Raw genomic sequence first — 26,134 nt, 5'->3', positions numbered from 1 at the left:
TTGCCTTAACTGATTAGCTGGATTAAATTGTGTATTGCCTCAGAGAAGCCTGCGGGGTCCATTTTTGACACTTAGGTAACCAAAAATGGCTACTTTCTTAAGAGGTATTTACAAGACAAAAAATAAATAATAATATGAGAGGAGGACGCAAATGTAAGCAATAAAGCACAAATATGAACGTATTAAAGTCCATAAAAAAGTTTATTAGACTGAATGTAAAAGTAGTTAAAGCAAACTGCAAATAAATTAAACCACAAACAGAACTGAGCTTTTCATTTACAAGAATTACGATAGGTTTCTGATCCATTGTGACATTAACATTTGATGCCACCACATTTGCACACGTCACTTCCATCACAATATGACATCTGGAAAAGAATGTTTCTGCACCTCACAGCCTCAGATAAATGCAAGCAGGGCTGAGAGAAGAGCTTTTTTGATTTGCCCCTTTTTTTTTTTTTTTTTTTAAATGCACCTGTCCATGTCAGCCATGTTGTGCTTGACAACAACTTTCAGCGAGACATCTAACGTCTGTAAGAACACAGACGCTCGTTGCAGGACAAAAGCAAGATGAGTGAGAGCGCGTTTACGAGCAGGACAGGCAGAAGGCAAATTTGTAATTGGTGAGGATGGAGGGTAGTTACGTGAAGGAAAAAAAAAGGGGCTTTTGATAGGAACACAAAAGGCTGATCACACAGGCGAGGTAGGTTCACATGAACGAAGAGTCATATTTACATCATGTAGTGAGGCAGAGGAGCAAAAGAAACAGACTAGCGCAACTTAAATAATTCAAGTGTAGTAGTGAAATCTGTCAACTAGTTGCATTGTTTTCTGTTTAAAGGAAAAAAAAAACCTTTGAATATCAGGTGCATCTCAGTAAATGAGAGTCGCAAAGACAAGTTCATTTACAACCAAAGTTTAACTCCAAAAGTGAAACTCGATGAAACACATAGGAACATACTTTTCAGAAGGCCAATTTGAACCTAATTTCTACATGACTAATAATTGTTGGTTGTTTCTTATCTACGTTATTTTGAAATTTCTTGGGTTTTTGTTAGCTGTCCTGTTGGATACATAGTAAAACGATGACATATTTTCCTTCGTAGTGAATTTGTGTCTTTCACTGTTTGAAGTGAACAACTGAAATAAATGTACTTTTCACGATACTCTTCATTTATTGAGTTAAGGGTCGTCCCCACCCGATCACATAATTTGCAGGTAATTAGTATTTGCTGAAAAAGATATGTTTTTTTAACTTTATTTGTAGTCAATAAAAACGTTTTTTTTTAAAAACTTGAACCACTGCTGACATATAGCCATAAAAAAGTTATAATGTTGAAATATCTTTTATTCAAACAGAAAAATCTGAAGATAATTGAGACAGTTTGGATGTGCTCATATTTTCCTCTTAACACATTACGGAAGAATCGGATCAGGACTCGATACTCAAAATCAAGTGAATCAGACTGAGGACAAAATAAATGTGATTGGGACATCCCTAATTTAGATGCACCTGTTTCGTTTACTAAGCAGATGCCTCTGTGAAAATCAGTCAGACGGTTCAATACAACTCAACTGTTTAAATCTTGTCCCTCCCACTCACATACACACGCACACACGCAAAGTTCACAGTATAAAAATAGTTGAAGTAACACACAAAGAGGTCCACAGGTTCACATTAGGTCCATGTACAAATGAATTTTGCCAGCAATCAACTTCCAGCCTGGTACGAGACTTTTTAAAAAAACATTTCTTTAAAGTCATTAAGAAATTAGTGGTAAAGAAATTTAGGATTGTTAACAGTAACAGTGTGTGTTTGCTTAAAATGTAGTCCGGTCTCAACATGTAACACGCGTTCAACATGTTCTCCTTTACACTACTGACACTACCTTGCAGTTGTTAGGCGCTGGTGCCGTCATTGTCGGCGACGCGGCCCTCGCTCGCCGTGGACCCGTGCGTGATGAGAGGGGGCGGGGCTTCCCTCTGGCTGCCGTGCGCGGACAGCGGGTGGTCGAGGCGCGGCGTGCTGCCGTGGAAACTGCGCTGCTCCACGCCTCTGTAGACCACCGCATCGCTCCTGGGATGACGGGAGACAAGAGATGAGTGACGGCATCGCCGGCTTCTGACGTTTTCCCGTTTTCGCGCACCTGTCATCGCGAGAGCGCCGCAGGCTGCCGTGGTAGCTGGCTTTGCTGTGGACGCTGCTGGCTTTGCTCCTGGCGGAGGTGGGCTGGCCTCCGACGGGCTCGTCCAGGTCGTCCGGGACAGCCAGGTGAGTGGAAGAGGCGTGAGTGGAAGTACCCTGAAGGAGGACAAAAATGTGAAAAAACAAAACAAAAAACCCCATCATATGCCTATGGTAATATGGCAATAGTTTTGTTCGATATTCATTTAAACAATACATCATAATATCCCAACCACTAAGGAGTATTTTGGACACCGGAGTTATTGACCTGAGTGGAGGTTCCTCTGGACTTCCTGATGATGGGCGTGTTGGGTTCGCGCAGCAACGACTGGGCCAAGTCGGGCTGCTCTTGCAGCACCTGACGAGATTCATTCACTCCGCTGCTGCATGGGGACATTTTCAAAAGGTCACAGTACTACCGGTTCCATCGCACAATTCAAAATGGGCAAAATGGCGTACTCTTTGCGCCTCCGTCCATGCAGGAAGCCGGCCCACTCAAAGCAGGTCTTCTTGCTGGCCACCCAGAAAGCAGAGGGGATTCCCACCACCAACATCATCAAGTATTTCATGAGGAACAAGGCCATGGACGGTCGACGGCTCAGCTCCACCTGAGGGAAACACACATGTACAAACGGTGGCCAGGTTGACCATTTAGACACAAGTAATAATAAATGTAAAGAAATAAAAAAAGTCACCACTGATATTTCCTATCGTGCAATTAATTATTGTGAACAGTGATTCTTTCACTCTCCTTGCAGCTGCAGCGACAAACACCAGAAGGGCAGTAGTTTGCAACAGTTGGGTAGCTTGAGAGCTCAACTCTTTTGTATTCATGCATGACATCGTGGTGTTTTTATGACTTGGGCATTCGTGTAAAGGGATTTGTCATCACAAACTTATGCAAATGAAGCAGTCAAATCCAAACAACAGTACATTTGAATGGAAAAACATTTGTAAGCAGTAAGGAAGGCGGAAACTGAGCGTGCCTTCTTACTGACTCCAGCACATTTAGATTTTTTTATATGTACGTCTCTCCATTTAAATAAATAATCAAATAAATGCACAGGGGACACAACCCGAGCTTTTTCACACATTAAGCTCTTTGGCACAGACAGTCGTTTAAACCTGCAGGATCTTCGAATAACCCATATTAAATATTTTACCATGCAATTTCTTCGTTATGGTCTTCGTCAAACATATTCCTTTTATATTATATTATAAAGGGAAAAAGCTCAGACTTTTGTTAATCATTGCCAGAAGAAATGTAGGAAAGTTAATGAAAAAAATCTAGTGACACACAGCAGCCTTGAGATTCCAGCACTAAAACAGGACATAAATAGGCTCCCTCCCTCTCCCTCTCCTGAGTTCTCTCACCCACCCCCCCCACACACACACACATTTGCGTAACATACACACTTGCACCTGCCGCCACAGTTTTCCAATTACCGCGTCCATCACCAACTGGCTGACGCATCACTGAGCTGTCGGACTGTCATGAAAATGATTAGCGCTTAGTGAAGCTCATATCTGGTAACGAGTGGGCGGAAATGAGCAGAAGTTGGCGCGGATGCTTCGAGTCACATTGACACCGTGCACATTGATTTCGTTTTTGAAAGCTAGTGAGTCTAAAAAACGCCGCTCTTCATAACCACACAAAGACCTTTTAGAGTTGGGGAAGCAGAGCATGACTGAGCAAGCCCAGAGCAAAGACAGCGAGCGCGTGAGTGGGAGTAGAGGAGGGTGACGATGACGAGGAGGAGGAGGAGGAAGAGCAAGTGTGGGAACCGGAGGACACACTGAAAGATGAGCGTCAAAGAAAAACAACAAGGCGCACACACTGCCGCTGTTGTGGACTTTGCTCTTGAGCGCATTAGCTGGGCTAATGATGCATACTGTCCACCCCTTCAAATACCTGCTCATTCAGCTGAACACACACACACACACACACACACACACAGACAGACAGACACCCACTTTGTATGGGCAGGGGATGTGATAGCCGCGGCAGTTCTCCTCCATCCAGGTGGTCTCCCACACGCTGCGGTAGGTGTGCTCGTACACGTAGCAGCCGATGACGGCCAGCAAGGGCACGAGGTAGAGCACGGAGAAAACCCCCATCCGGATCATGAACTTGACGAGTTTGGTCTGGTTCTCTTTCTCCAGGGGGATCTCCATGCGCACGCGGTTCAGAGCCACGATGCCCACTAAGAGAAGAGAGACGCCCACCTGGGGAGGCGGAGAGACGAATGACAACCCGCGGGCCCGCTAGCAGTCGACAAAACAAACGGAAGCGACGGGGCAAAAGTCGAGCGGCCGCCTCTCCTCCTCCCGTCCGTCCGTCACACTCACTAGGGATAGATGGATAGGTAGACCGATTATCGACCGGGCCGATTGTCGGCACCGATATTTGGCTTTTTGACGAATATCGGCATCGGCCTTTTTTAAAACTCTGCTGGCCGATAAATCAATTTAAAACTGTGGAAATCAAAATAAAGCTATGTGAAAGTGTAACATTTCTGTCATTTTGAAATTTTCATTTACTGTAGAAAACTACATGGTGCTATTGTTTAAGTTTTCCTTCGTCCTTTTTAAGACATGCTGACAATCCTGGGTGCTCCCTGAACTTTTTGTTAGAATTTGATAACAGATCATGTCAAAAACTTCTTGTAATAATGATTTTTTTTTTAAATCACCATGATGGAAACCTGAAACATTGTTCAATAAACATGCTTAAAGCGGAAGTCAACGCAAACATATTTTTTTTCAAGAATATGTTCTATGCAAGCCCACTAGTTGAAACAGGGCATTCTGATAAACATTGTGTTTGTGGAAAGTGTCAATCCACTCGTTTTTAGCCATCTCTGGGGCGACCATTTTGTCTTCTGTCGACTGAAAATGACATCACAACTGCTCACAAGGACCAATCACGGCTCAGATTCAGGCAACAGGTCAGCCGTGATTAGTCATTGTGAGCAGTTGTGATGTCATTTTCAGTCGACATAAGAGATGGCTAAAAACGAGTGCATTTTACTGCTTAATTTATATCCCACAAACAATATTAATCAGAATGCCGTGTTTCAACTAGTGGGCCTACTATTCTTGAAAAAAACTATGTTTGGGTTGACTTCTGCTTTAAAGACGTTACAACAAAGCTAAGAGTACATTTTTCTTTAGATTTTGATGCCAATATTTTCCTTTTCACTGAAAATGAATATCGGCTCCAAATATCGGTTATCGGCCTCCTTGACTACTAATAACCAGTATCGGCCCTGAAAAAAGCATATCGGTCTAACTCTAACACTCACCCACTCGTTCATCCTCCCACGCACTCATTCATCACCCGAGTGTACTCACGGCCACGTTGAGGCAGAGCGGTGCCAGGACAAACCAGCGCAGGGCGTCCATGTCATAGAGGCCAACGAAACACACGCCGCTGATGCCGTCGCCTTCGATTTTGTTCAGGGCCAAAAGGGCGACGGTGAGGGCCCCCGGGAGGCCCCAGGCCACGGCGTGAAAGAGGAGGGCTTTCTTTTCGATGGCTTCGCTGCCCCATTTGGGCACGGCCGCCAGGAACCACGTGATCGTGAGGATGACCCACCACATGCTGCCGGCCATGGTGAAGAAGTAGAGGAGCATGAAAAACAAGGTGCACGCCTGCGGGATGGGCCATGGGAAAAAAAACAAACATGCTGAGCAAATCAATCAATCGGAACCCAACAAGTCCCCAAAATGTCTCGTGCATGAGTAGGAATGCTGGGGAAGTCATCATTTGATTTCAATTTTCTGAAGAGCTGTACATGTTCGACTTTGCTTTTTTAATCCCACCCCATCATATTTTTTTTATCTTCACTTTAAAATGAGTTACATTAAGTATATAGTCTTGTGTATATCTCTTCAGTGTTTTTAATGAGTGTGGGAGAAGATATCTTTTCTGCTTTCACAGCTGTTTTTAGAATGTGACCCCTGCAAAAGACGGTGAGAACTGCAGAATCATTCAAACTCTTAAGATGGCAGCCCAACACTGAATCTTGGTTCTTTCCAAGTTGATTTTCCGTGATGCATTTTGGAACGGCAATAAATTTGACACTTTCAAAAAATGATAGCAAAGTCATTGCGATGCAAAACTATACTTATACTCCATCAGCGCTGTCACAAAAGAGCTTCCTTATGTTCATCCTACAACCACTCTGTATGACAATCTCGGCTAACTGTTATCGCTCTCTGAAAATGCAAACGCATTCCTTCACCTTGTTGTGTGATCCCTGCGTTATAGTTGAAGCTTTAAACTGCATGTGGTTGACTGTGTTGCACGCCACAGTGTCCTCCAACAAGAAGCCCAAGAAGAACACCAGCGACACCATGACGTAACACACGGCATAGAAGATGATGGGCCGCTCCGGGTATCGGAACCTATTGAGGAAGTGAACATTTGAGAAGCGATGTCGCATTACGGAGCGGAGCCAAAGTAGTCCAGGCACCCACCTGGTGACGTCAATGAGAAACGTAAGGAATGTGAACAAGGTTGCCGACAGGCAGACAATGGAGGTGACCCCGATGAAGTAGCGGGTCAAGGTCACTTCCTGTTGGCTGAAGTACATGGAAGGACAGGGAGCAGAGCAGTCTTTCCTGCCCATGAATGAGTAACCCAGCTCTGGTTCTATCTTGAGCTCCCTGGGGCACCAGAAGCCGTAGTCTCTCTGGACGGTCAGGGAGGATTGGTCTGTGGGCTCGGAGCCTTTCCGCAGGTCCTCTCGGCGAGGATACGGCTCGTCACAGTCTGGAAACCTGCAGGCAGGCAGCCACATTGTATTTAAATGTTGTTGGGTTTTTTTTTGTTTTTTTTGTGTGTGTGTGTGTGTGTGTGTGTGTGATGACGTTGTAAAAGATATTTTTGTCTTAATAACCTGCTGCACTCCATGTCATCTGGCCAGACGAGTCCAAATATTTCCATCAGTCTGTGACAGTCTTCTTTGGCCCGCTGGCAGAGGGCCCGGCACGGCAGGGACACCTGTCCGTAAACGACGCACACCGGGGCGTAGAGGGCACACAGGAACATCCTCAGGTCAGGGCTGCACACCAGGTTGACGACGGGATGGAAGGGCTGCGGCGAGAGTGGACGATGGTGAAATGGTGTGATACCGCGACTTCACCGTTTCCAATCTCAGCTGGACAAGATCAAAGATGTTTGAGCGTGCATGGTAATAAAACACATGCACGAATGCTTTTGCAAATGCTCTGCAAATGAAATGAAAAGAAGGACAGGGGATGAAACGCCAAACGTCTCAGTATTCCATGTGCATTTGGAAGCTCATAAAAAATGCAGAGCGGCACTCCTATTAGCAAACATCTTTTTGAAGCAGCAAAGGCAGACTTTTGGGGGGGATTGCCAATCTCGGTGTGTAGGACAAACATAGCAGCCATCCACAGATCCGATTGCATCAATTAGCTTGTGACTAGGGCCTGACTGATATGGATTTTTTGAGGCCGATGTCAATTCCGATGTGGCAGAATAAAATTCTGATGACTAATGAGCCGATTTATTTAAAAAAAACAAAAAGATTAAAACTAGTTTTTTTTGGCCCATTAATGCTTACAACAAATCTATGAGTTACAGGCAGAACATTTGACTGCTCTACTTAATTTATTCTTTCGTATTAACTTTAACAGAACGGGGAGAAAAATCGGCAGACTTTTTCAACCTTTTTTATTTGGGAGGAGGGGAATGTTTTCATTTTATTATCTTTGTGTTATGTTATATTTATGTGTTTTTTTTTTAAAAAGAAAAAAACCCAGAGAGGAAAAAATATATAAAATCGGCTGCTTTTTTTTGCCGATATTAAGTTGGCCTGCCAAATACTTGGTCAGGCCCGACTTGGAACTGTGAGCAAGATACGGTAAATAGAATCGCTTGTTTTTTTTCAGTATGCCTGCCACATAAGCAATTCTCACAGAACAGTGATGGAAAAAAACGTGTTTTTATTTTAACATCACAGTTTAGCATAAATAGCACTGCCGCAGAATGAAAGTAAAAAGTCGACCCAGCAAGTGGCGTAGTATTTTATAGGTACAGTACGTCACAGTATGTGCTGACGTTTTCACAGTTGAGGCAATATTTTGAGGTTCTGTATAAAAGGCACGCATTTGGAGACACGTACCAGCTCTTCTGCCTCGGCTCTGATGTGACAAATTTATAAGATCTCTGTGCACGAGGCTCAAGATTATTTTCTTGCTGATAATTTTCACTGCACTGTTGTTTTGGCCAAGTGACTCAATAAATGAACATCTTTTTTTTTTTTTTTTAAATAAGCAAAAGACAAAGGAGAAAGATAAAGAAAATGTAATATGTGGGCAGATGTAAAGATGGAATACCAACTGAATGGCATTTTGTAATATAAAGTCCATACTTTGTGTTACATTTAAATTGGGTTTGTCTGTTTTGTCCAGGCTATTTGGCGGGCCATTGAGGTTTTGTGCGTTTAACAGTCCCATGAAACGTTCAAACAAAACGCAATGCCTGCCTGGAAGCAACACTGCTCTCCGTGTGTGTATGAAATATTTGATGAAAACTGCACACTTTCATTGACTGACAACAAAAGCTACTGCACACTCTTACAGTGCACAAGTGCGCTCGTGCAAAGAAGCATTCATCTGTGACTGTACGTCTTTTGTATGTGTTTGTTTGTGCACTCAGGCTTTGTGTGTATGTTTTGATCGATCTCGATTGCCGTGTTCCAGATCTGCACATGTTCCACCAGTAAATGGGTGCAGCGGTGCGTGATCAGCGTGACATAGTTTTGGACCCGTGCACACAACTGGCTGTGTGGGCATGACTGCGCTCATCTTCACTCAATAATTTGCACATTTGCAATCCTTGCTTGAGAATGCACAGTATGTGCTGGAGGAACAATACATGTTGGGAGACAAACCACAAAGTTGAAGACATTACATGCTGGCTGTTGACATTCTGGATACAGATCAGTCGATATTTAGTCCAACCTTAGCCTATGGCTCATTTCTAACTACTCTTAAACGAGTAACTGCAAATTCTGAATGATGGCCATTGCTTAATGATGCACACAATTTTTCTTTTTTTGCTTAACGATGAATAGTGGAGAGATGGTTCCAAAAAACCCTGCTAGACTGAATTTAAAAAGATTTCCACGGCATATAGCAGAGATGTATGGCCTGTGTTTTGCACAAGGGAATAAGTTCAAGTCTTGAGAATAACAAACTGCTTACTTAATGAGCATCACTACTTCTACTTAAAGGGGAAGACAACCCAAACATATTTTTCTCAAGAATATGTTCTATGCAAGCCCACTCGTTGAAACAAGGCATTCTGATAAATATTGCGTTTGTGGAATATGAGTTAATCCATCTGTTTGTAGCCATCTCAGGGAGCGGCACAAAATGGCCGCCCCCTGAGATGGCTAAAAAGGGGTGGATTTTGCTGCCTAACTCATATTCCACAAATGCAATATTTATCAGAATGCCGTGTTTCAACTAGTGGGCCTACATAGAACATATTCTTGAAAAAAAATATGTTTGGGTTGATTTCCCCCTTTAACTACTTAAATTCATGTTCAGCTGTTAAAGAATGGTGGACAGGTTAAAAATAATGTAACCTTGTGAATTTAACTCAGTTGTAACTGTCACAACGACACTAATTCTCAGCATCTGATGCGAACCGTTTTCACCGAGATGTCTCGGGTCGTGTCTGTCCGCCGCTCACGCGCACGCCTACGTAGTGCCTCGGGCGACACTTTACGGTGAGTACAGTGCGTCTCACTGGCCAAAGGAAGAGGACCTTTGTTCATCTCTAGTCGTGCTAACTCAAGCAGTGAAAATGTGTGCGACTCCCATTTTGTGTGTCCTCATTCTGCCCGTTTCTCCAAAGCACGCATGTTTGTATCGTTGCTCTCGCAACGGAATCGCAGTCTGTCCGTCTAGAAGTGAGCAAGGCTTCTGTGCATACGCAGGCCCACGCGTGACGCATACAGCAGGGTCGATTATCATACATAGGGGTGGGGAGGGGTCTGCTCGCCGAAAAACAATTGTCAGACATTCTGATGTAATCTGCTGATGGAAGAAACCACAAAGTGAAAGACATAAAAATCCCTTCAACGTAGCCTGAGGGAGAGGAAATACCAAGTGATGAAAAGATGAGGAAGGGGATAGTGAGAAAAGGATCTCATAAATCTATCGCAGCATCCTCCTTTGATCCAAGCTTCCAACCTGCTTGTTTCTATTTCCGACCTCCTCTCTCAATGTGCTCTCAAACCGCAACTCCAACGGGCAAGACCTCTATTTCATCTCCACCTCCACAACACAACATGTCAATATTCTATTTTAGATCAACTTGATGTTTCACACAGGGGGGGAGATGAGAACATTTGCATATTTATACAGTTCCATCTGACTCGCGGTCCAACAGTATTTTTAGTACCACTCCAGTGGACAATGAGCATTAGTAGCTCGCCATTTAGTTAGTGCTCTATTAAATCAAAGAGGTATAATGGTGTCAGTAAAAACAATGAGCTGTATGTCAATTATGTGCCCTTAGCAGGGTACAGTATATAGGTGAACTGTAAAGCTCATCCATTAATCAGCAAAATGAAAGAAAGTAATGGAAATAAAGTGTGTGCGTGTGCGTTGCTCTGTGTGTGGGTGGGTGAGGGGCAAGTGCGAGCGTTTAGAATGAGAAGCAGGTTGGGGTTTTTTGACACAGAGCAAAATGAGAAAAAGCCCCTGACTGGTTCAACTCCTGTTCAATGGAAGGATTAAGTTTCTTTTTTCTTTACTCCTGCTCTCCACAATATTCAGAGGGAGGAACCCTGAGAGGAAAAAAAAAAAAAAAAAAAAAACTAAGTAAAAATCAAAAGAATGAAAGCCGGTGAACGACATGGGAGAATAATTAAAAGTTGAACGGCGAAACCCAAGGGAGAGATGCCAGTTTGTGCAAGTGTACTGAAAAAATGCCAACACCTATTTTCTAGTCACACAAACACTACTGAACCTGTTCAAACTAATGGATGGCATAAAACAACATTAGGCTAGACACTCTAGACTCAATATATATATTACACACATACGCTTTTTAGTACAAACATAAAACAACATCAAAAACAAAGTGCCGTTTTTCTGCTTAGCTTTGCCCTCTTGTCAATGTTGGAAAGCAGCTTCTACTAACATCATCCCCAAGGTGGCGGGAGATGAGCAATCCGGTATCGACCCAAAACGAGACAATTTATGAGTTAGTTGTTTCACATTATGTACTTGAGCAGTCCGTTAGGCCCGAGGGTATTTCTGTAAGTGCGCAATGAGGCGCTTATAGCAGTTGTGGCAAATTCAGTCTGTCAGCGCGGCGCAAACGCCTGCACACAAAAGTGTAAGGAGGAAAAGAAAAGGACAGAAGGAGGGACGAGGGAGAGGGGCAGAGTGGCAAAACAGGCAAAAAAACTCAAGTGGAAATGGGAAGAAAAGTGGCGGTTTCCCAGTAGAATAGATTAAGGAGTCAAATGGATTGGAAGAGGTGTTCAGAGTGTGAGAGTGACACACACACCCACACACACACTTCCCGAAATCCATCAGCAGCTTTGGGTTGTGGTCCAATCAAGATGATAGACGACTGGTCTGAAGCCCTCGGAGAAACAAAAATTGATCCGGCAGAAAGACCTTCCTTCAAAAGTCTACGTGATCATTTCATTTGCTTACGAGAAGCTTCCGTTTTTGCTCAAGTGTTTATGTTGCGCATTGGCCCTGTTTGGCCCTGATTAAACCTTTGGAAGATCAATTTCAATGTTGGTCTAGGACTAGGACGTGATTTATTATCATTTTAAGAGCTTAACATGATCTTTGCCAAATGGCTTCCAACAGCTCTTTCATCTTAAAGCCAACAGCATTAATAGACATTACAACTAAACTGAAAATGTTCTTCCTGATTTTATGCTACATTACTGTAGTCCACCATGTGCCCGTCACTAACCAAATCTGAACTGTAATCCCTTAAACCCACACATTCAAATGACTAAATGTAAAGTATTTCTCTTCAACATGAGTTGATATTTAGGAGGAAAAATGTGGGCTTTCGCTGCTAAACCTCAGCAGGGACCATCTGGACATCAACACCCCCCCCCCCACCCCTCGCTTTCCTAAGTCAGGGACTCAACTGCGGTGGGGCCAGGAATCTGTCAGAGAGGCCCTGCGGTCCGAATACTGTCAGAACACACACCTCAGTTTGCATCACTGCGTCATTCTCCCGTTCGCCTCACCTCCAGCTGACAGTCAAGATATTTTGAATCCCACCCTCACCCAACAATTTTGGACATCCTACATGCATCAGTGAATGCGCAGGGACAATTAAGACGTAGCCCAAGGTCTGTATTATTCCATTGGACATGTGTAACAATTGCTGCCGCCGCTCTCCTCGTGTGTCCACTGTTGTATTTTATGTGTGTCTAAGGAACAAACTCACAAGATACTCCAATCCAAGTTGCTGCAGGTCTGCATCCTCTTCGCTCTCTCTCTCTCTCTCAATGACTGGCAGTAGACAGCCACTGGCTGAGAACAGACAAACTGAGGCCACCGTAATGCTCTGTGCACTAATCACAGAAAAGAGAGTTAGGAAAGAAGCAACCTCCTCTCACACTCTCTGCTTTTCATTCATTTGTTCCCTTATCCATGTCCATCCAGCCTTTAGTAAGGAGGAGCAGACAAAGCTGATAATGGCATTCCCCCTCACGTTCATTTCCCCTCCTCCTCCTCCTCTGGTCTGATCTTTTTCTTCCTTTATTCATGTTGTCTTTTGCTTCCATCCCATTTACCCCTGCAATTATACTGGATATGCACTTGTCCACCTCCTTCACATCTTCTCTTTTTTTGGCCCACTCACATCAGCATTCATTAACTTTGCCTCTCTTTGTTTGGTGGAGTTACAATTATTTTAACGTCAGTCTATAAGGGGGAAAAAAGACTAAATGTTCAATAATTCTGTATGATGGCAAATGTCTCTTTGGCGGAAGTGACATTGCAAATCTTTAGGACCCAACTCCAACTTGTTGCATTTTCACTGTTTACATCTGCGGTCGTGTCAACAACATTATGGCTTGTACATTATTGAGCTTTAACATAAAGTCTTTGTGCTGAATTGTATTCATTTTGAATCAGACAAACATCACCCATCACCTACACTGAAATATTTGAAAATATGAATCCACTTGTACTATTATTCCCCTCTTTCATTTCAGCTTGCACTCATTATGCCTTTCCACTCCCTCCCTGTGTGCCTTCTTCCATTCCGGCCCTTCCTTCCCTGCCTATTTAACTGCCATGGCAACAGGTGATGTGGCGGCTCCAGCAGGCCCTTGTCTCTTGGAGGATAACAGGGTAAAGGACGGGCATGTGTGCACAACGCCGTAGGACGCGCTTAAAAGGCTAAAAGCATCCAAGGTTGTGGCGCAGTCAGATTGTGCGAGAAGCAGAGAAGCTTCAGAGACGGGCTCAACTCAAATGATCGCCGCGTTGATGTGGTGGAGCAGTGACGCTGAAAATGGAGATGAATCTGATATCAGCACCCACGCACATCCACTCCCAATCCAAGCTGCCTTAGTGAGCCCATCTGCTGCTAAAATCTACATTTTGTCTTCGCGAGAGGAAGAGCGAATGTGTAGGGTGGTGAATAATGAGCGGGGATGCAGACATTTTTTAGCATTGCGATCAGGACTGTTTTCCTTATAGAACTTCATCTGTAATTCAAAGTGACAACCGTTGATTTGACACCGGGTTTGTGTTGAAGCTGATATAGAGTTAATCGTTCAATTGATTAATTAAAAAAAAAAAAAAAAAAAAAAGATTAGGTTACTGTCTGGTATTCATTCAGAATGTGTGAATCTATCATCACTGAATATGAAGGAAATATTAGGAGAGTGATAAGGTCTTAAACTTGGCAAATTTTTCACATAAATCACATTTCCAATTTTAATTTATTTTGATAATCGCAAATGTTTCTTTCTGCCATTCAAAAAAACTAAGTGGAAATTATTATTCTCACATTGTCCATTTATTAGCAGGAATTCAACTTGCTCATTGCCTTTTTGAAAAATATTAGAGTGGTCGGAAAATGCCACTTGTTTGTTAGTCTAAGTTCACGTTAAAGGGAGGGAGCTATTAAAAAATCCATTCAAAAAACAATTTTCCAAATTAACTCTGAATTAATTAATAATATTGATTAATCGGCCGGCTCTAAAGGGAGAGCTAGGGAGTCTCCATGCTTCTGATAGTCCAAAATTGCAGAACATAATTACAGTTGCCTTGTGTTAACTGGTTTTGTATAAGCAAACAGATACATGACAATGTGGATGGTAGTTTGAGGCTGGCCTTACCTGTAAGGGTTAAACATCTCTCACCAGTGGGTTCACGCACGCACACAGTTATTTTCCAATCCTGGTCACGGGTTCAGATTAAGTCCATAAAACATGGATAACCCTATTTATGTGTTTAACCAAAGCTGAACACTGCTAGACTCCAACTTACAGCAGGCTGAAGTTGACAACAGCAGAGTCCATTAGGCTTCAAAGCATACACATTTGATTATAACATATGATGTATTGACATAGTCTATTAGCGATGTTTTAATGTTGAAATAATGGTCTGTGTGACTTGACTACAGCCAAAACAAATTGCTAGGTCTTCATCCAGTAACATTCTTAAAGAGACACTTGGATGAACTTAACATTGGCACTTATATAATAGGTTTGCATGTAAAAATGACATCAGAACTAAAATGCCCCCCTCAAAAGACTCTGTAGTGATTTAAGGGCTTTTTTTGTGATTAGATTTACGACAAATCACCCCGCCCCCTTTTGGGGCGTGGCTTATGTTATGTTTTCGGCCTCAGGGGTCTACGTCACGGGAGAGATCCAAGCGTTATATTGCTCGCTTTGTCAGCTCTGTTGTCTAAAACCAAAATGCAAATGCACATTACTACTCTTGTCCACTACAACCTGTGAAAGTATAAAAGTGTTCTGCACAATAGTTTGGATTTATTGACATAAAACGTGATCCCATCATGATCACTTCCACAAAATAAAAAAAATACCGTGGCGATCGCTCCTCCACTTACACAGGCTGAAGAGGACAAGAGCATGAATGCGCACACGAACCCCGACGGGTTATATTTCGGACATTTAGCGACGCTAAACTCGTATCAACTCTCGGGAGGCAGACGGCGACTGGCAGTAGGACCAGCAACCAGACAAGCATGGATCTTTATCCACCAACCCCTAACCCCCCTCCTCCCATTCGCTCCCCTCCCCAGCTAACAGTAGGATAACAGTACTGGTAATAGCAACAACTAGATTCTGGCCGTTAAAACAAAAGGCGTTAGCACAACAACATTAGCTCCTTACTGTCCGCGCAGCGTGTGGAGGTGATCATGAGCCTGCGTCTTCATGTCGCAGGGTTGCCTCCCAAGCAGTCGCGTGCGTTGTCCGACACAGCTTGCAGCCGCGAGAGTGAGGTAAGACTACCGGGGGTGGTGTTAAATGTCTTGCTCGTCCTAACCGTGATCAGCAAAGAAACTGTGTTTTTTTTTTTTTTTAAGCAAAGAAGCAGTGTGCGCTCGTCCAAGCATAAAGCTATGTAGCTCTGCTCACTTTCACATTTCCTCATCATTCTCATATAAATCAGCCACAGAGAGGTTCATCCTTTTGATATGTTGAAGTCGACATTAGTAGGGATGTCCACATACATTTTGGTGCCAATTGATCACCGTTTTTGGACGTTATAAGCAATGAAATTACAATGATTTCCAATGGAGAGTTTGTAATCGGTTCCTCCAGTGACTCCGACCGAACAAGGATAGAACGGTAGGGGGCGCGGCCATTCTCCTCATTAACAAGAGGCGTTATTCATGGAGTCACTTATTTTCCAATTTCTCCCAAATGCATTGATAAAATAGAAAATGACCGCTCTTTTCATTTCCCTGATCAAAAAATACAGACAATTAACTTGTTAGTGAAAACATGTCCCCAACAGTCCGTTTAACATTAGCTGGTGGTATCTAGCTAGCTAGGTACTCCATTGAAAGAATTTATTCAAATGTTATTTTAATTTAATTACTTAGACTTAACTTGTCCTTAACCGTTATGTTTTTTGGGAGGAGTGTCTACTAAAGTGGTTTGATAGAAATTTCTCAACTCCTCAGGAAAATCAAATGTATTTCTAAATGTAATAGACAATGTACTTGAGACACTGACTGGCCAAAATAGTCAATGAGCTCTTGTACAAGGCATGTCTCCGTGTAATGCTGTACAGTAAGTGAGAGTACAGATTCCAGAGATTCCAGAATGTATTGGAAAGCAGTAAATGACAGGAGGCCGTGGTGAGCAGCAGAACGGTGTTTCAGCCGTGAAAAAGCTCAACAATGTCTCCCTAAATCTCGCTTAACTTGCCATTGTGGGGCTGGATAAGCAGCAGTGGCAGCTATGCCGATGGGAACAGTCTGCCAAAAAAGCAGCACCAGGCAGCGCCTTTGTTCTGGGCATAAATAAATGATTGCTTCATTTGGGCTGGCAGCTTCAATAGACTCCGTGAGAATGAGCATGATAATCAAGAGTTCAAGGGGAATAAACAGGAACATTTAAACGAGATGAGGACCTGTCTGTCTCTGCCTTAGTGAATAGTACGCCTCTTCAGATGTTACCCGGCACGCAAACACAGCGCAAGAAAACGACTCACGCTTTTTTTAAAAACTCAATTCTTTCACACACAATGGGATAAAAGACACAGCAGACCACACTTCAGCACAGCAAGTCGTGAACTCTCTCACACAAGCGCCGTCTATTGCTGGGACCTCGTGGCCCCGGGGTGGCCCTTCTTAAGCCTAGCAAGTTGTATTTTGAAGGACAGGCTCCACGCTGAGACAAAGACAAACACCGGAGACAGTAGGGTTCGAAAGACTTTACACAACCTGTCACTCTGCCACTGTCTTCTCCTGTTTAGTCCTTAAATTCACTTTTGGGTCCAACGCACTCAGAATTATCCTTCACTCACTTTGTCCTTTTCCCTTTACAAATCTTTTAAGGTCTCTGCAGTAATTGAATAGAAGCTTTTCCATTCAACGACAGTGCAAACTAACAAAATGCTATAAACTTGAAATAAATCAAGAAACTGGCTGTTTTGGGATCTTGTAAATAGCTCAAAGTATTAGTTAAAAAAAATCTGATCCCCTGAGCTCTTTTGTCTTGTGTAGGCGGAGTTAATGGTCATGGGTGGTCTTGTGGGATAAGAAAAGCTCTTCAATGTCTTTTAACACTGATTTACTACATAACTGCACTCCTGTCAATCATCCATTTGTGTCGTTCTTTTTTTATGAGTTGGGTTGAGAACGGTCAATTTAAAGAGCACCTGCTCAGCTCAATAGTCCTAATGGGGCATCATATTCTTCCAAACCACATTAGCATGCCATTACTGTCAAATGGATACTTGTGTATAATGTAACCAGAACCCACCTGAATGAAAGGATGTCTGTCTGTAGTCGCTTACACTAAGGTGTCAAGGTTGAATTTCTGCAGTTGAAAAAAACAAAACAAAACAAAAAAAAAGACTCACTACTGCTGGAAGGGAAGAAAATAAGACTCGGGAGCAGGAGGAATTAGTATCTGTCAGTATTTCAAGGTGCTAACAATCTCTTGTATCAAGACAGAATAAAGGATCTTGTAAGACATTTTGTTAAAGCGGAATTTGAGTGTCTTCTTAGCACTACTACTACTACTAGATTACAGTTGCAAATGAACTTCAGCTGATAAAGACGCGTCACAACTACACTAGTGTCACTCTGACGAAGGCGGAAGTAACACGCCGAAACATGTCGGGTAATTTAACGACCTAAAATCACTATTGTCTGTTATAAATGAATGAATCAAAATATAGTTGGAAATGAGTTTCATAACGTATGTTCGAATAAGACGACATTTTACTTTCATTTACAGCTACTGTGCTATCGTTGCCGCATCACAAAGTCCAGGACTAAACTAATGTATTCGAAAACCACCAAATGTCAGGCCAATGTCACAGCGGCAAGAATTTAACAGCATCGGCAAACTCAACATTTACATTTCTGAAATGATTAAAACTAATAAGTAGAAGAGGCTTAAACAATATTTTTTAATTGTAAATCAAAATGACAATGAATTTCCAAATTTACCATTTCTAAACAAAGAGAAGAAAAGGGAAAGCACATTATCGATTAAAGTGCCAAATTATAGCTATTAACTGGCTTTGCAACGCAGAAAAAAAAAAACACTCTAGTAATTGAATGTTGTACTTGCTTAAATTCTGACATCTTGAGTTTGAGTTTGTTCTTAAAATAAAATGTCAAGAGCTCACTGAAATTGAAAGATTTTTTTTGCCCTGTCTTTTGTGGGGGTATGTGACTAGAAATATTTCAAACAGTCCAAATGCAACAGACTACTGATAGTTATTTAGCCTACCCATAAAATACTTATTCCCTGAGAATTAATCAGACTAAAAATACGATAAATGCTACTGAAAAGTTGTCTACTGGCAGGAAATCTCACATTGACTTAAATGAGCAGATCTTAGTTCCTCATGGTAGAAATACAATCCACCTAAATCTCCAACATACATGGAAGTGAAATACAGTCCCAATCTGCGGCACATCCACTGGGATTCATCAAATACCACGGCAGATGGATGGATTGACCGTGGTGACGTATTCCCTAAGACAGAATTCCCCCATTTGCACAGCCAGCCGCCATTATAAAGGCACTTAGCCTTTTAGCTTCAAGTCTCTCGCACCATTTAGCTCAGGTTTGAAAGACTATTGTGGCAGATTGGCTGGTAAAAATCAATGTCTTCATTGTGGATCTGAGAAAGAGATTAGCAGCTAGTTAGCAGTAGTGAAGGATGGCAGCTGGCACATTAAACTCCCCGCCGCACTCTCACACACGCAGGAAGCAGCAGTATAGTTGGTCATCAATGAAACGCAAAACCGCCATTCTGTAAAACAAGTTGCATGAATGCTAAATAAATGTGGTTTAGCATTTTAACCAGGGGGAATGAGGGATTTCACCACTGAAATCATCAAAGGATTTGATGTATAGTATTAAGAATTCATGCACTGAATATATGTGGAGCAATAACTTTGAAGGAATCTCATGTTATCGAAAAATGTTATGAGAATATCATGACATGCGTTTGTTTCACACCAGCAATTGAACACGTAAGCGCGGCGCAGCGGCAAAACAAACATCTGTCATCGGCCTCGGAAAGCGATGACTGCAACTGCCATCGGTGGCTTCGGTTCGGATAAGACACGTGAAGTTAATTTGTCAGTGGGTGCTTCACTCTTATGCTTCTACAGGAAGGGGGATTTGCAAAATGCAGACAAGCATATGAAATGATCATCAATTGGTGGTGGAGGATTTTTTTGGGGAGCGGCCACATCTTAATGAAAGCTCTCCTTTCTTCTCTGGTATGTTTGAAGAAGGCATTTGTTCCAGTAGGCTGATTCCATTGACGAGTCACCTTTGTTTAAATAAAGACTTTGTGCATAACACCGTTCAAATAAAACACATTGTTTGCAATAATGTCAGAGATTATTATCTTACACTATTGATAGCAGCTGTTTTAAACAAAATACTTTCTCATAAAGCCAAACTATCATGACAATCATGTAGATGGATTAAAAGCCTTTTATGAAGCCATTCATTCCAATGTGGAAAGAAAATTTGAGATATGAGTGTTATGAGGCTGGTCAAGGCGCCAGGGCACTAAATTCCTTGTCACTTTTACCACATGGTGCTCACACTTGATCAACAATACAATAATGTGAGAAAGCACAGACAACCGAGAAACGCATGAACAACAATGGCCACTGTGTACCCCGCCATGTGTCCTTCGATTGTTTATGCATATGTATGTATCATACAAAGAGTAAGATTCCAGTAACACAAGGTCACCTCAAATGAAAAAAACAAATCTGACTAAAGCGATACCATTCCAACCCATGTTAAATGGAGGGGTTGTAAATGCCACACATGAGTTGTTGTGTAGCTCTTGGCCTCAGACAGGTGTCACCGAATTTCCTGTCGGGCTCCCGGCAGGACTACGGTGTCTGGTCTGAACAGAGCTGAGCAGGAATGCTCGCGGGGTTCAAGTTGCGGCTCGGCCATTTCCAGAGCGCTGTCTCTTTCTATGGCTGGAGGGCCGCAGAGTGTCTGTTACAAGGAGACTTCGTCATGTGGGTCAAAGGGAGTTCATTAACAGATGCTCCTCACAGACTCCAGTCAGCCATGTTTGGACATGCCATTGGGGAATTAGCTGCGTTCATTTGCTGAGTGAAGTCTTTGACAAAGTGAACAATGAAATACAGCAACGTGCAATACGGAGGACCCCGTCGGCCTGATGACCAGATTTTGTGACTTCTCCTCCACATCAGCTGAAGCCACATAAGCATGACGTTCTCATCCAAAACACACGGCGCTTGACTGTACAGTCGCTAGTCTCAACAGAAAGAGCACATTTTCTTTGGGGTTAACAAATACTTCCTGCACAAACAGTAATTAGCGACTACTAATCAGCCAGACCTAGATCTACACCTTTTTGTTTCCAGGGACTAACAAAGGAATGAGAAGCAAGTGTAATCCGATATTGCGCGTCTATTGCACGCAGGGCCGGCGCTCTCACAACACCAAGCATTTGGGTAGTTGTTGTCGCTCAGGTGACGCTTGCGTGACCGTACTCTCCGCTTCTCATTCAAGAAGAATCATGAGCGCTTCGGTGACTGCACGCATTCATCCATGCGTGTCTCCAGCAGCGGTAACATGTAGCTGGAAGACAACTGTAACATGACGAGGGCAGATCACCTGCTCTTAACTCTTTGATATTCAATGCCTGACCACAAGTAGCTGTACAGCATGTGCACCTCCATGCCAGCCAGTTGCCTACACATTGTGCTAACAGTTTCGGTTTGGGTGAACATGTGTTCTTATTTGAAACCTTGTCATTTTTTCATTCTTTAATTGGAGTATAGTTGGTTAATTAATATTACTACATGTTCCTTCATTTTGAAGACAAATCCTTTTTCAGACGGTGACAATAATGCAATCATTTCCCACTTTGAGAGATGCTTCCCAAAGTTTGCAGTCTCCCTAATTTGTCATAAAAAAAAACGAACTGCCAAAACTACATTCGCCTCCACTCCCACACAAATTTTTAGTTGAAAATGGTCCTGTCTGAACAGCATTTTGCTTATTGTATTTGTAAAGTGATCTGACCTCTGTCTCTCTTTCACAATTGTGTTGTTCATTTTTTTCATATAAACAATTTGTTTTTTTCCAACCATCCAACCGTGATCAAATTTTACTAATGGCTTTGGTAATTGCTACTGATATTTAATCAAGATATTTTACATGTACACACATTTAAAAAAAAACATACATAATTTCTACTAATTATGGACCCGTTGTCAACACGTACAGACACACACACAAATACGCACACACACACACACACACGCATTTTGTGGTGTCTCCTCTGCATGACTGTGTGTGCATCTTTTTCCTTCCATGTTTTTTTTTTTTGACCATTTCCTTTGAACTCAAAACGTGTGATATTCAGAAATAGCTGCAGTCATGAGGGATTTCTATTTGCCAGTTTTATGTGATTTTGTACAGGCCTTAGATTGGCTAAGATGGCCTTGTGTTAGGTAGCTGTACCTGATGCGTACTGTAGGCTTCATAGCTTGCAAATGTGTTTCTATGTGGACAAATATATTTTGTAACGCTACTGATTAGGGATAGACCGATTATCGTCAGGCTGGATTATCAGCGCCAATATTCAGTGTTTTGACGAATATCGGTATCGGCCTTTTTTTTTTTTTTAAAAACTGATGGACGATAATAAGTCAAACAAAAACTGTGTTAACTTCAAGAAACTGTTGATTAAAATTTTCAGTTAAATTTATAAGAGATTTTACTGAACCTGGGAATACTTTGCACTTTTTGTGTTTAACATCAAAAGACGTGAAATTTTAACATTTCGATCAATTTTACATTTTGGAGGACTTCATTCACCGGAGCTATTGTTTACATTTTCATGTAACTTTTGAAGACATGCTGATGACCCTAGGGGTCTCTGTGAAATTTTGTTTGAATTTTACACCAAAGATGTATAGAGTATTGGCAAACATTTATAATAATAAAAATAATTCAACATCATGCAAATGTCAAAATTGGTTCAATAAACACATCATCGCTGTCCTGTGAAAAACACTTATGCCCATTTTTTTCATTTTTACGTGAATGGGGTTTCTACATTACAGACATCCCATTAACGTGACAATTAATAATTAATTATTTTTCACAGGACAGTGGCAATATGCTTAAAGACGTTTCAACAAAGTTAAGAGTTTTTTATTTTTTTTTTATTTCTATGCCAATATTTCTTTTTTTGCAGAAAATTAATATCGGCTGCAAATATCGGTTATCGGCCTCCTTGACTACCACTAATCGGCATCGGCCCTGAATAAAACATATTGGTCCATATCTACTACTGACGTAGTCAGCGATTAAAAAACAATACCTGTATGGATGAACCGGCAGCCTTTTTTGCTGTGTAAAGCATCTCTGTTTTCTCTAAGGATGGATGATTTAATAGTGTTTGCAGAGGACATTACAATGCTTCATGACACAGATCAATACCGAGATAACAACACCACCATTTCTGGCAAACACACCAATTTGTCGAGTATGAATTGGTTGAGGCTGCATTGTTGAGTTTTTTTTCCCCCCTTCACATGCGTAATCACATTTGAGCTCTTGAGCTCTTTTGTTTCCCTTCAGCCAGTGCGTAACACGACAATGTGAATGTGAGTGCGTAAGGTGACAATGTGTCGCTTTACAGTTTTCACCAAACCTGCTCATACGCTGTAATTACACCACACCCGCTCCCCTCTCCCCCTACCCTGCGGAGGCTATCCAATTTCACAGTGCCCTGTGACACAACCATACAATGCCAACACAATGCACGTACCTCCATGGCGAGCGCGGCTGTCTGCTGGTCGTAGTGGTTCAGGAGGTTGGGCATGAAGGTGGTGTTGTAAGGCAGATCCTGGCACATTCGCAGTCGGATGGGCTCGCAGCTGAACTCGCTGTGGCTCTCGATGGCCTCCATGTGTATGGTCCCAGCCCGAGGAGCCGTGAATAAGAGGAGCAGGAAGAGTGGGATGGGGAAACGGGGAAAACTGGCAGTTTGTCTGCAAGACATCGGCTCAGTCGTGTAGTCTCCCATACATTCTTTTGGAAATGATTCCTGCATTGTTATACAGCAGAGAGGCCAGACTACCAAGTATCGCCTTGAGCGTCGCTGATAATTGGTTTAAGGCTTCTTTGCATTGGAGGCAACCAAGTCCACTCTCAGTGGGGATTTCAAAAGAAGAATCCCACCTCTTAATAAGAGGCACATTATGGAGGAAGATGGAGGCCCCACTGATTGGCGCACCAAGACAAAGCAGCACGAAAGAAGCCGCCTCTTGTTCTTCACTATTTACTTTCAGCCTTCAGACTGTGACGCCGCTTGCTACTGGCTTGCAGAGCATCTTGCAGCATTCTCCACCTCCTGGTTTATTCCATGGTGACAGCGAGTGAGAGAGAACAGCTCCTCAGGGCTGTCAGTCCCTCTTTTGTCTGCTCACCCTCGCCTCCAGCAGCACCTCAACAAAACACACAAGGTCGTGATATCCATCTCCTCCTCCTCCTCCTCCACCTTCGAATGATTTTTCTCTGCCTTCAAGGTCTCGCGCATTCTGGCTTCTTCTTCAAGCAGGTCCTGCAGGTTTAGAAGCACACACACACACACAAACACAGAGGAAAGGCTCAATGATCAAACAATCTGAAAGGGCTTTGTGTCAGGTCCCATCGCTTGACAAACAAACTCCTTGTCAATATGAGGGCTGACAAATTAATCAAATTCAAATCAACATCCCAATGCAGTCATTTGCAATTTTCAAATTGCAAAGGCTGCAATTTGGGAAAACAAAAACCTGCATTTTGTACGGTTGGTATGTTTTTTTTATTTAAGGATTAGAAATAGAGACATGGTAAAAATTAATAGAACACCATATTTTTTTCAAATTAATGTTCATTTTAATGTTTGGTGCCACTAGAAGATATCAAGTGACAAGAAAACATGGAATGTCTAAAAGCATCATTTTTGGCGGTACAATGTCACAGCTATTTATATAAGAAATTATGAAGTGATTTTGGTTATCAACTATCAACTAAAACCTTTAAAATGTTCTCAATCAGCACTTAGTTCAACTCTTATGGGCTGTTTTTGTTCATGCATTAGTCATCAGTACTAGGCATTTAAAATGAACAGGAAAATGAAGAAATCAGGGTGGTCTCTAATTTTTTCCATTGCTGTTGTATGCATGTTGTATTTATTTGTAATAGTGTCTAGATTCAGTGCTTAAATGCAGTCCTTATGTTTACATACCATTGTTTCATCAAACATGAAAATTTTAACATTTGTAAAATTTGGTGATAGTTACAGATTTGTTTGTAATATTGTTGTAATCCAATTTATGACTCACTGATTTGCAGTATGTTTATGCCAGCAGCAGATGTATGGCGGCATCGTGAGAAGTGGTCGTAGTAAATGCTTAAAAGATTGTACGAAACCGTTGTTCATATTAATTCATGGTTCATTTGCATTTATTTTAGCGCAAGCCTAAATCTATAAAACCAAATGATTTATGTATAACAAATCTGATATTGTTGTTTGGAATACAGATTTATTTATTGCTTGTTTTTGTTTAAAAAAATATTGGAAGAGGACCTTACAAAAAATAATCACATATTAAATCTCAATCAGCATATTTTTTTAAACTGTTAAGCCCTTGTCAATATACAAACAACGACTCTTCTTTTTTTTAAAAAGAAACCTAGCAGACAATTTAGTGACTAGCATCATCATAGGTCAAGTCACGACAGCCTGTTGACAAACGACACTGGTGGAGCAGAAATATGATCAAAACGAGTTGGGGAAGACGGAAAACGTTTTTTAATTAGATTTAACCTCACCAGGTTCCGTCTAATTACGTGGACACTCACTCCAACACCTCTACGACGTTTGTGTTTGCGTGAGGTTGGCCAGGCGACACTAAACGCTACCAACGGCTCCGTTTGAGACATGTTAGCTATGACTTTATCAAGAAAAGAACAATTCTGCAACGCTAACGAACCTTGTGCTTAATTCCAGGGCACCTGCGCCAAGCAGGCTTCCGTAGACCTTTCAGCGCGAGGCAACTTGTCCGAGAGTTAGCTACCTTTATGCTAATTACAAGACCATATTCATTAAAAGCGCCACCTGTCCTCCACGGACGTACAGAAACATCCTGTGGCTCAGCGTGACTCGTTCGGAAAGGAGGAACGCGGCACCGCTTTCCCACTAGGTTTCCTCGATGGTTTGACGAGCCACGCTCTCCGTCTTGAAGCACATCAATCATGGGGGGCGGCTGTAGCGTGAACGTGTCACCGCTGCGCACGAAACCATTTCAGAAGGGGTTTGCGACGTCAAAGTAGACGGAAATAATTACTAATAAGCGCACTTTACCTGGCAATAGGGGGCTTAAAGAAAGGTCCGGGTGCCCCGGTGGCTCCGTTCACTGCGGTGCTCCAGTCGTTGTCCGCGGCTGGTTGCCTGCCTGGCTGCAGCGCGTGTAGCGAGAGCGCGCAATCAACGTGAACGCGCACGCCCCCGCTGGAGTGGACACACGCCGAGGGAGGACGACTCGACCGATACGTCTTAATTTGTCTTTAGCTCTACATTAGGCACGTTCTTTTCTGATCATTTCATGTTATCAATATTAAAAATGGCGGAGTATACAGAGGTGAACCCGTCAGGGTCACCAAACTCTTCTCTGCT

General features: G+C 42.4%; 1 protein-coding gene across 3 annotated transcripts; it reads right to left on the bottom strand.

Annotated features, from left to right (window-relative positions):
• Positions 1 to 182: 182 nt before the first annotated feature.
• Positions 183 to 25,979, bottom strand: LOC147150014 (frizzled-3-like). Of its 3 annotated transcripts, none has more exons than XM_086025299.1 (11): positions 25,823 to 25,979; positions 23,240 to 24,034; positions 7,090 to 7,286; positions 6,668 to 6,970; positions 6,433 to 6,595; positions 5,540 to 5,839; positions 4,160 to 4,411; positions 2,645 to 2,793; positions 2,454 to 2,568; positions 2,148 to 2,302; positions 183 to 2,077 (listed from the first exon to the last, which is right to left on the bottom strand). In XM_086025299.1, the coding sequence occupies exons 2-11, from the start codon at positions 23,522 to 23,524 to the stop codon at positions 1,900 to 1,902; spliced, it is 2,097 nt and encodes a 698-aa protein (XP_085881425.1). In that variant the 5' UTR covers positions 23,525 to 24,034; positions 25,823 to 25,979; the 3' UTR covers positions 183 to 1,899. The 3 variants fall into 3 exon arrangements, with proteins under 3 accessions (XP_085881425.1, XP_085881427.1, XP_085881426.1); XM_086025301.1 differs by having other exon boundaries at positions 2,454 to 2,565; XM_086025300.1 differs by lacking the exon at positions 25,823 to 25,979 and adding an exon at positions 25,452 to 25,742.
• Between the last annotated feature and the right edge of the window lie 155 nt (positions 25,980 to 26,134).

This window comes from Filicampus tigris, chromosome 3 (genome assembly GCF_054856515.1).
Source record: "Filicampus tigris isolate MCC_2025a chromosome 3, RoL_Ftig_1.0, whole genome shotgun sequence".
Classification (NCBI taxonomy): domain Eukaryota; kingdom Metazoa; phylum Chordata; class Actinopteri; order Syngnathiformes; family Syngnathidae; genus Filicampus; species Filicampus tigris.
The sequence above is the reverse complement of the archived record's forward strand: the minus strand, read 5'-3'. Positions and strand labels throughout refer to the sequence as shown.

Excerpts from the sequence above, each read along its gene's own strand:
- LOC147150014 (XM_086025299.1), bottom strand. The coding sequence starts at position 23,524 with ATGCAGGAATCATTTCCAAAAGAATGTATGGGAGACTACACGACTGAG. Across the intron at positions 5,840-6,432 it reads CGCAGGGATCACACAACAAG|GCGTGCACCTTGTTTTTCAT; the intron begins GTGAAGGAATGC and ends CCCATCCCGCAG. Across the intron at positions 2,303-2,453 it reads CCAGAGGAACCTCCACTCAG|GGTACTTCCACTCACGCCTC; the intron begins GTCAATAACTCC and ends GTCCTCCTTCAG.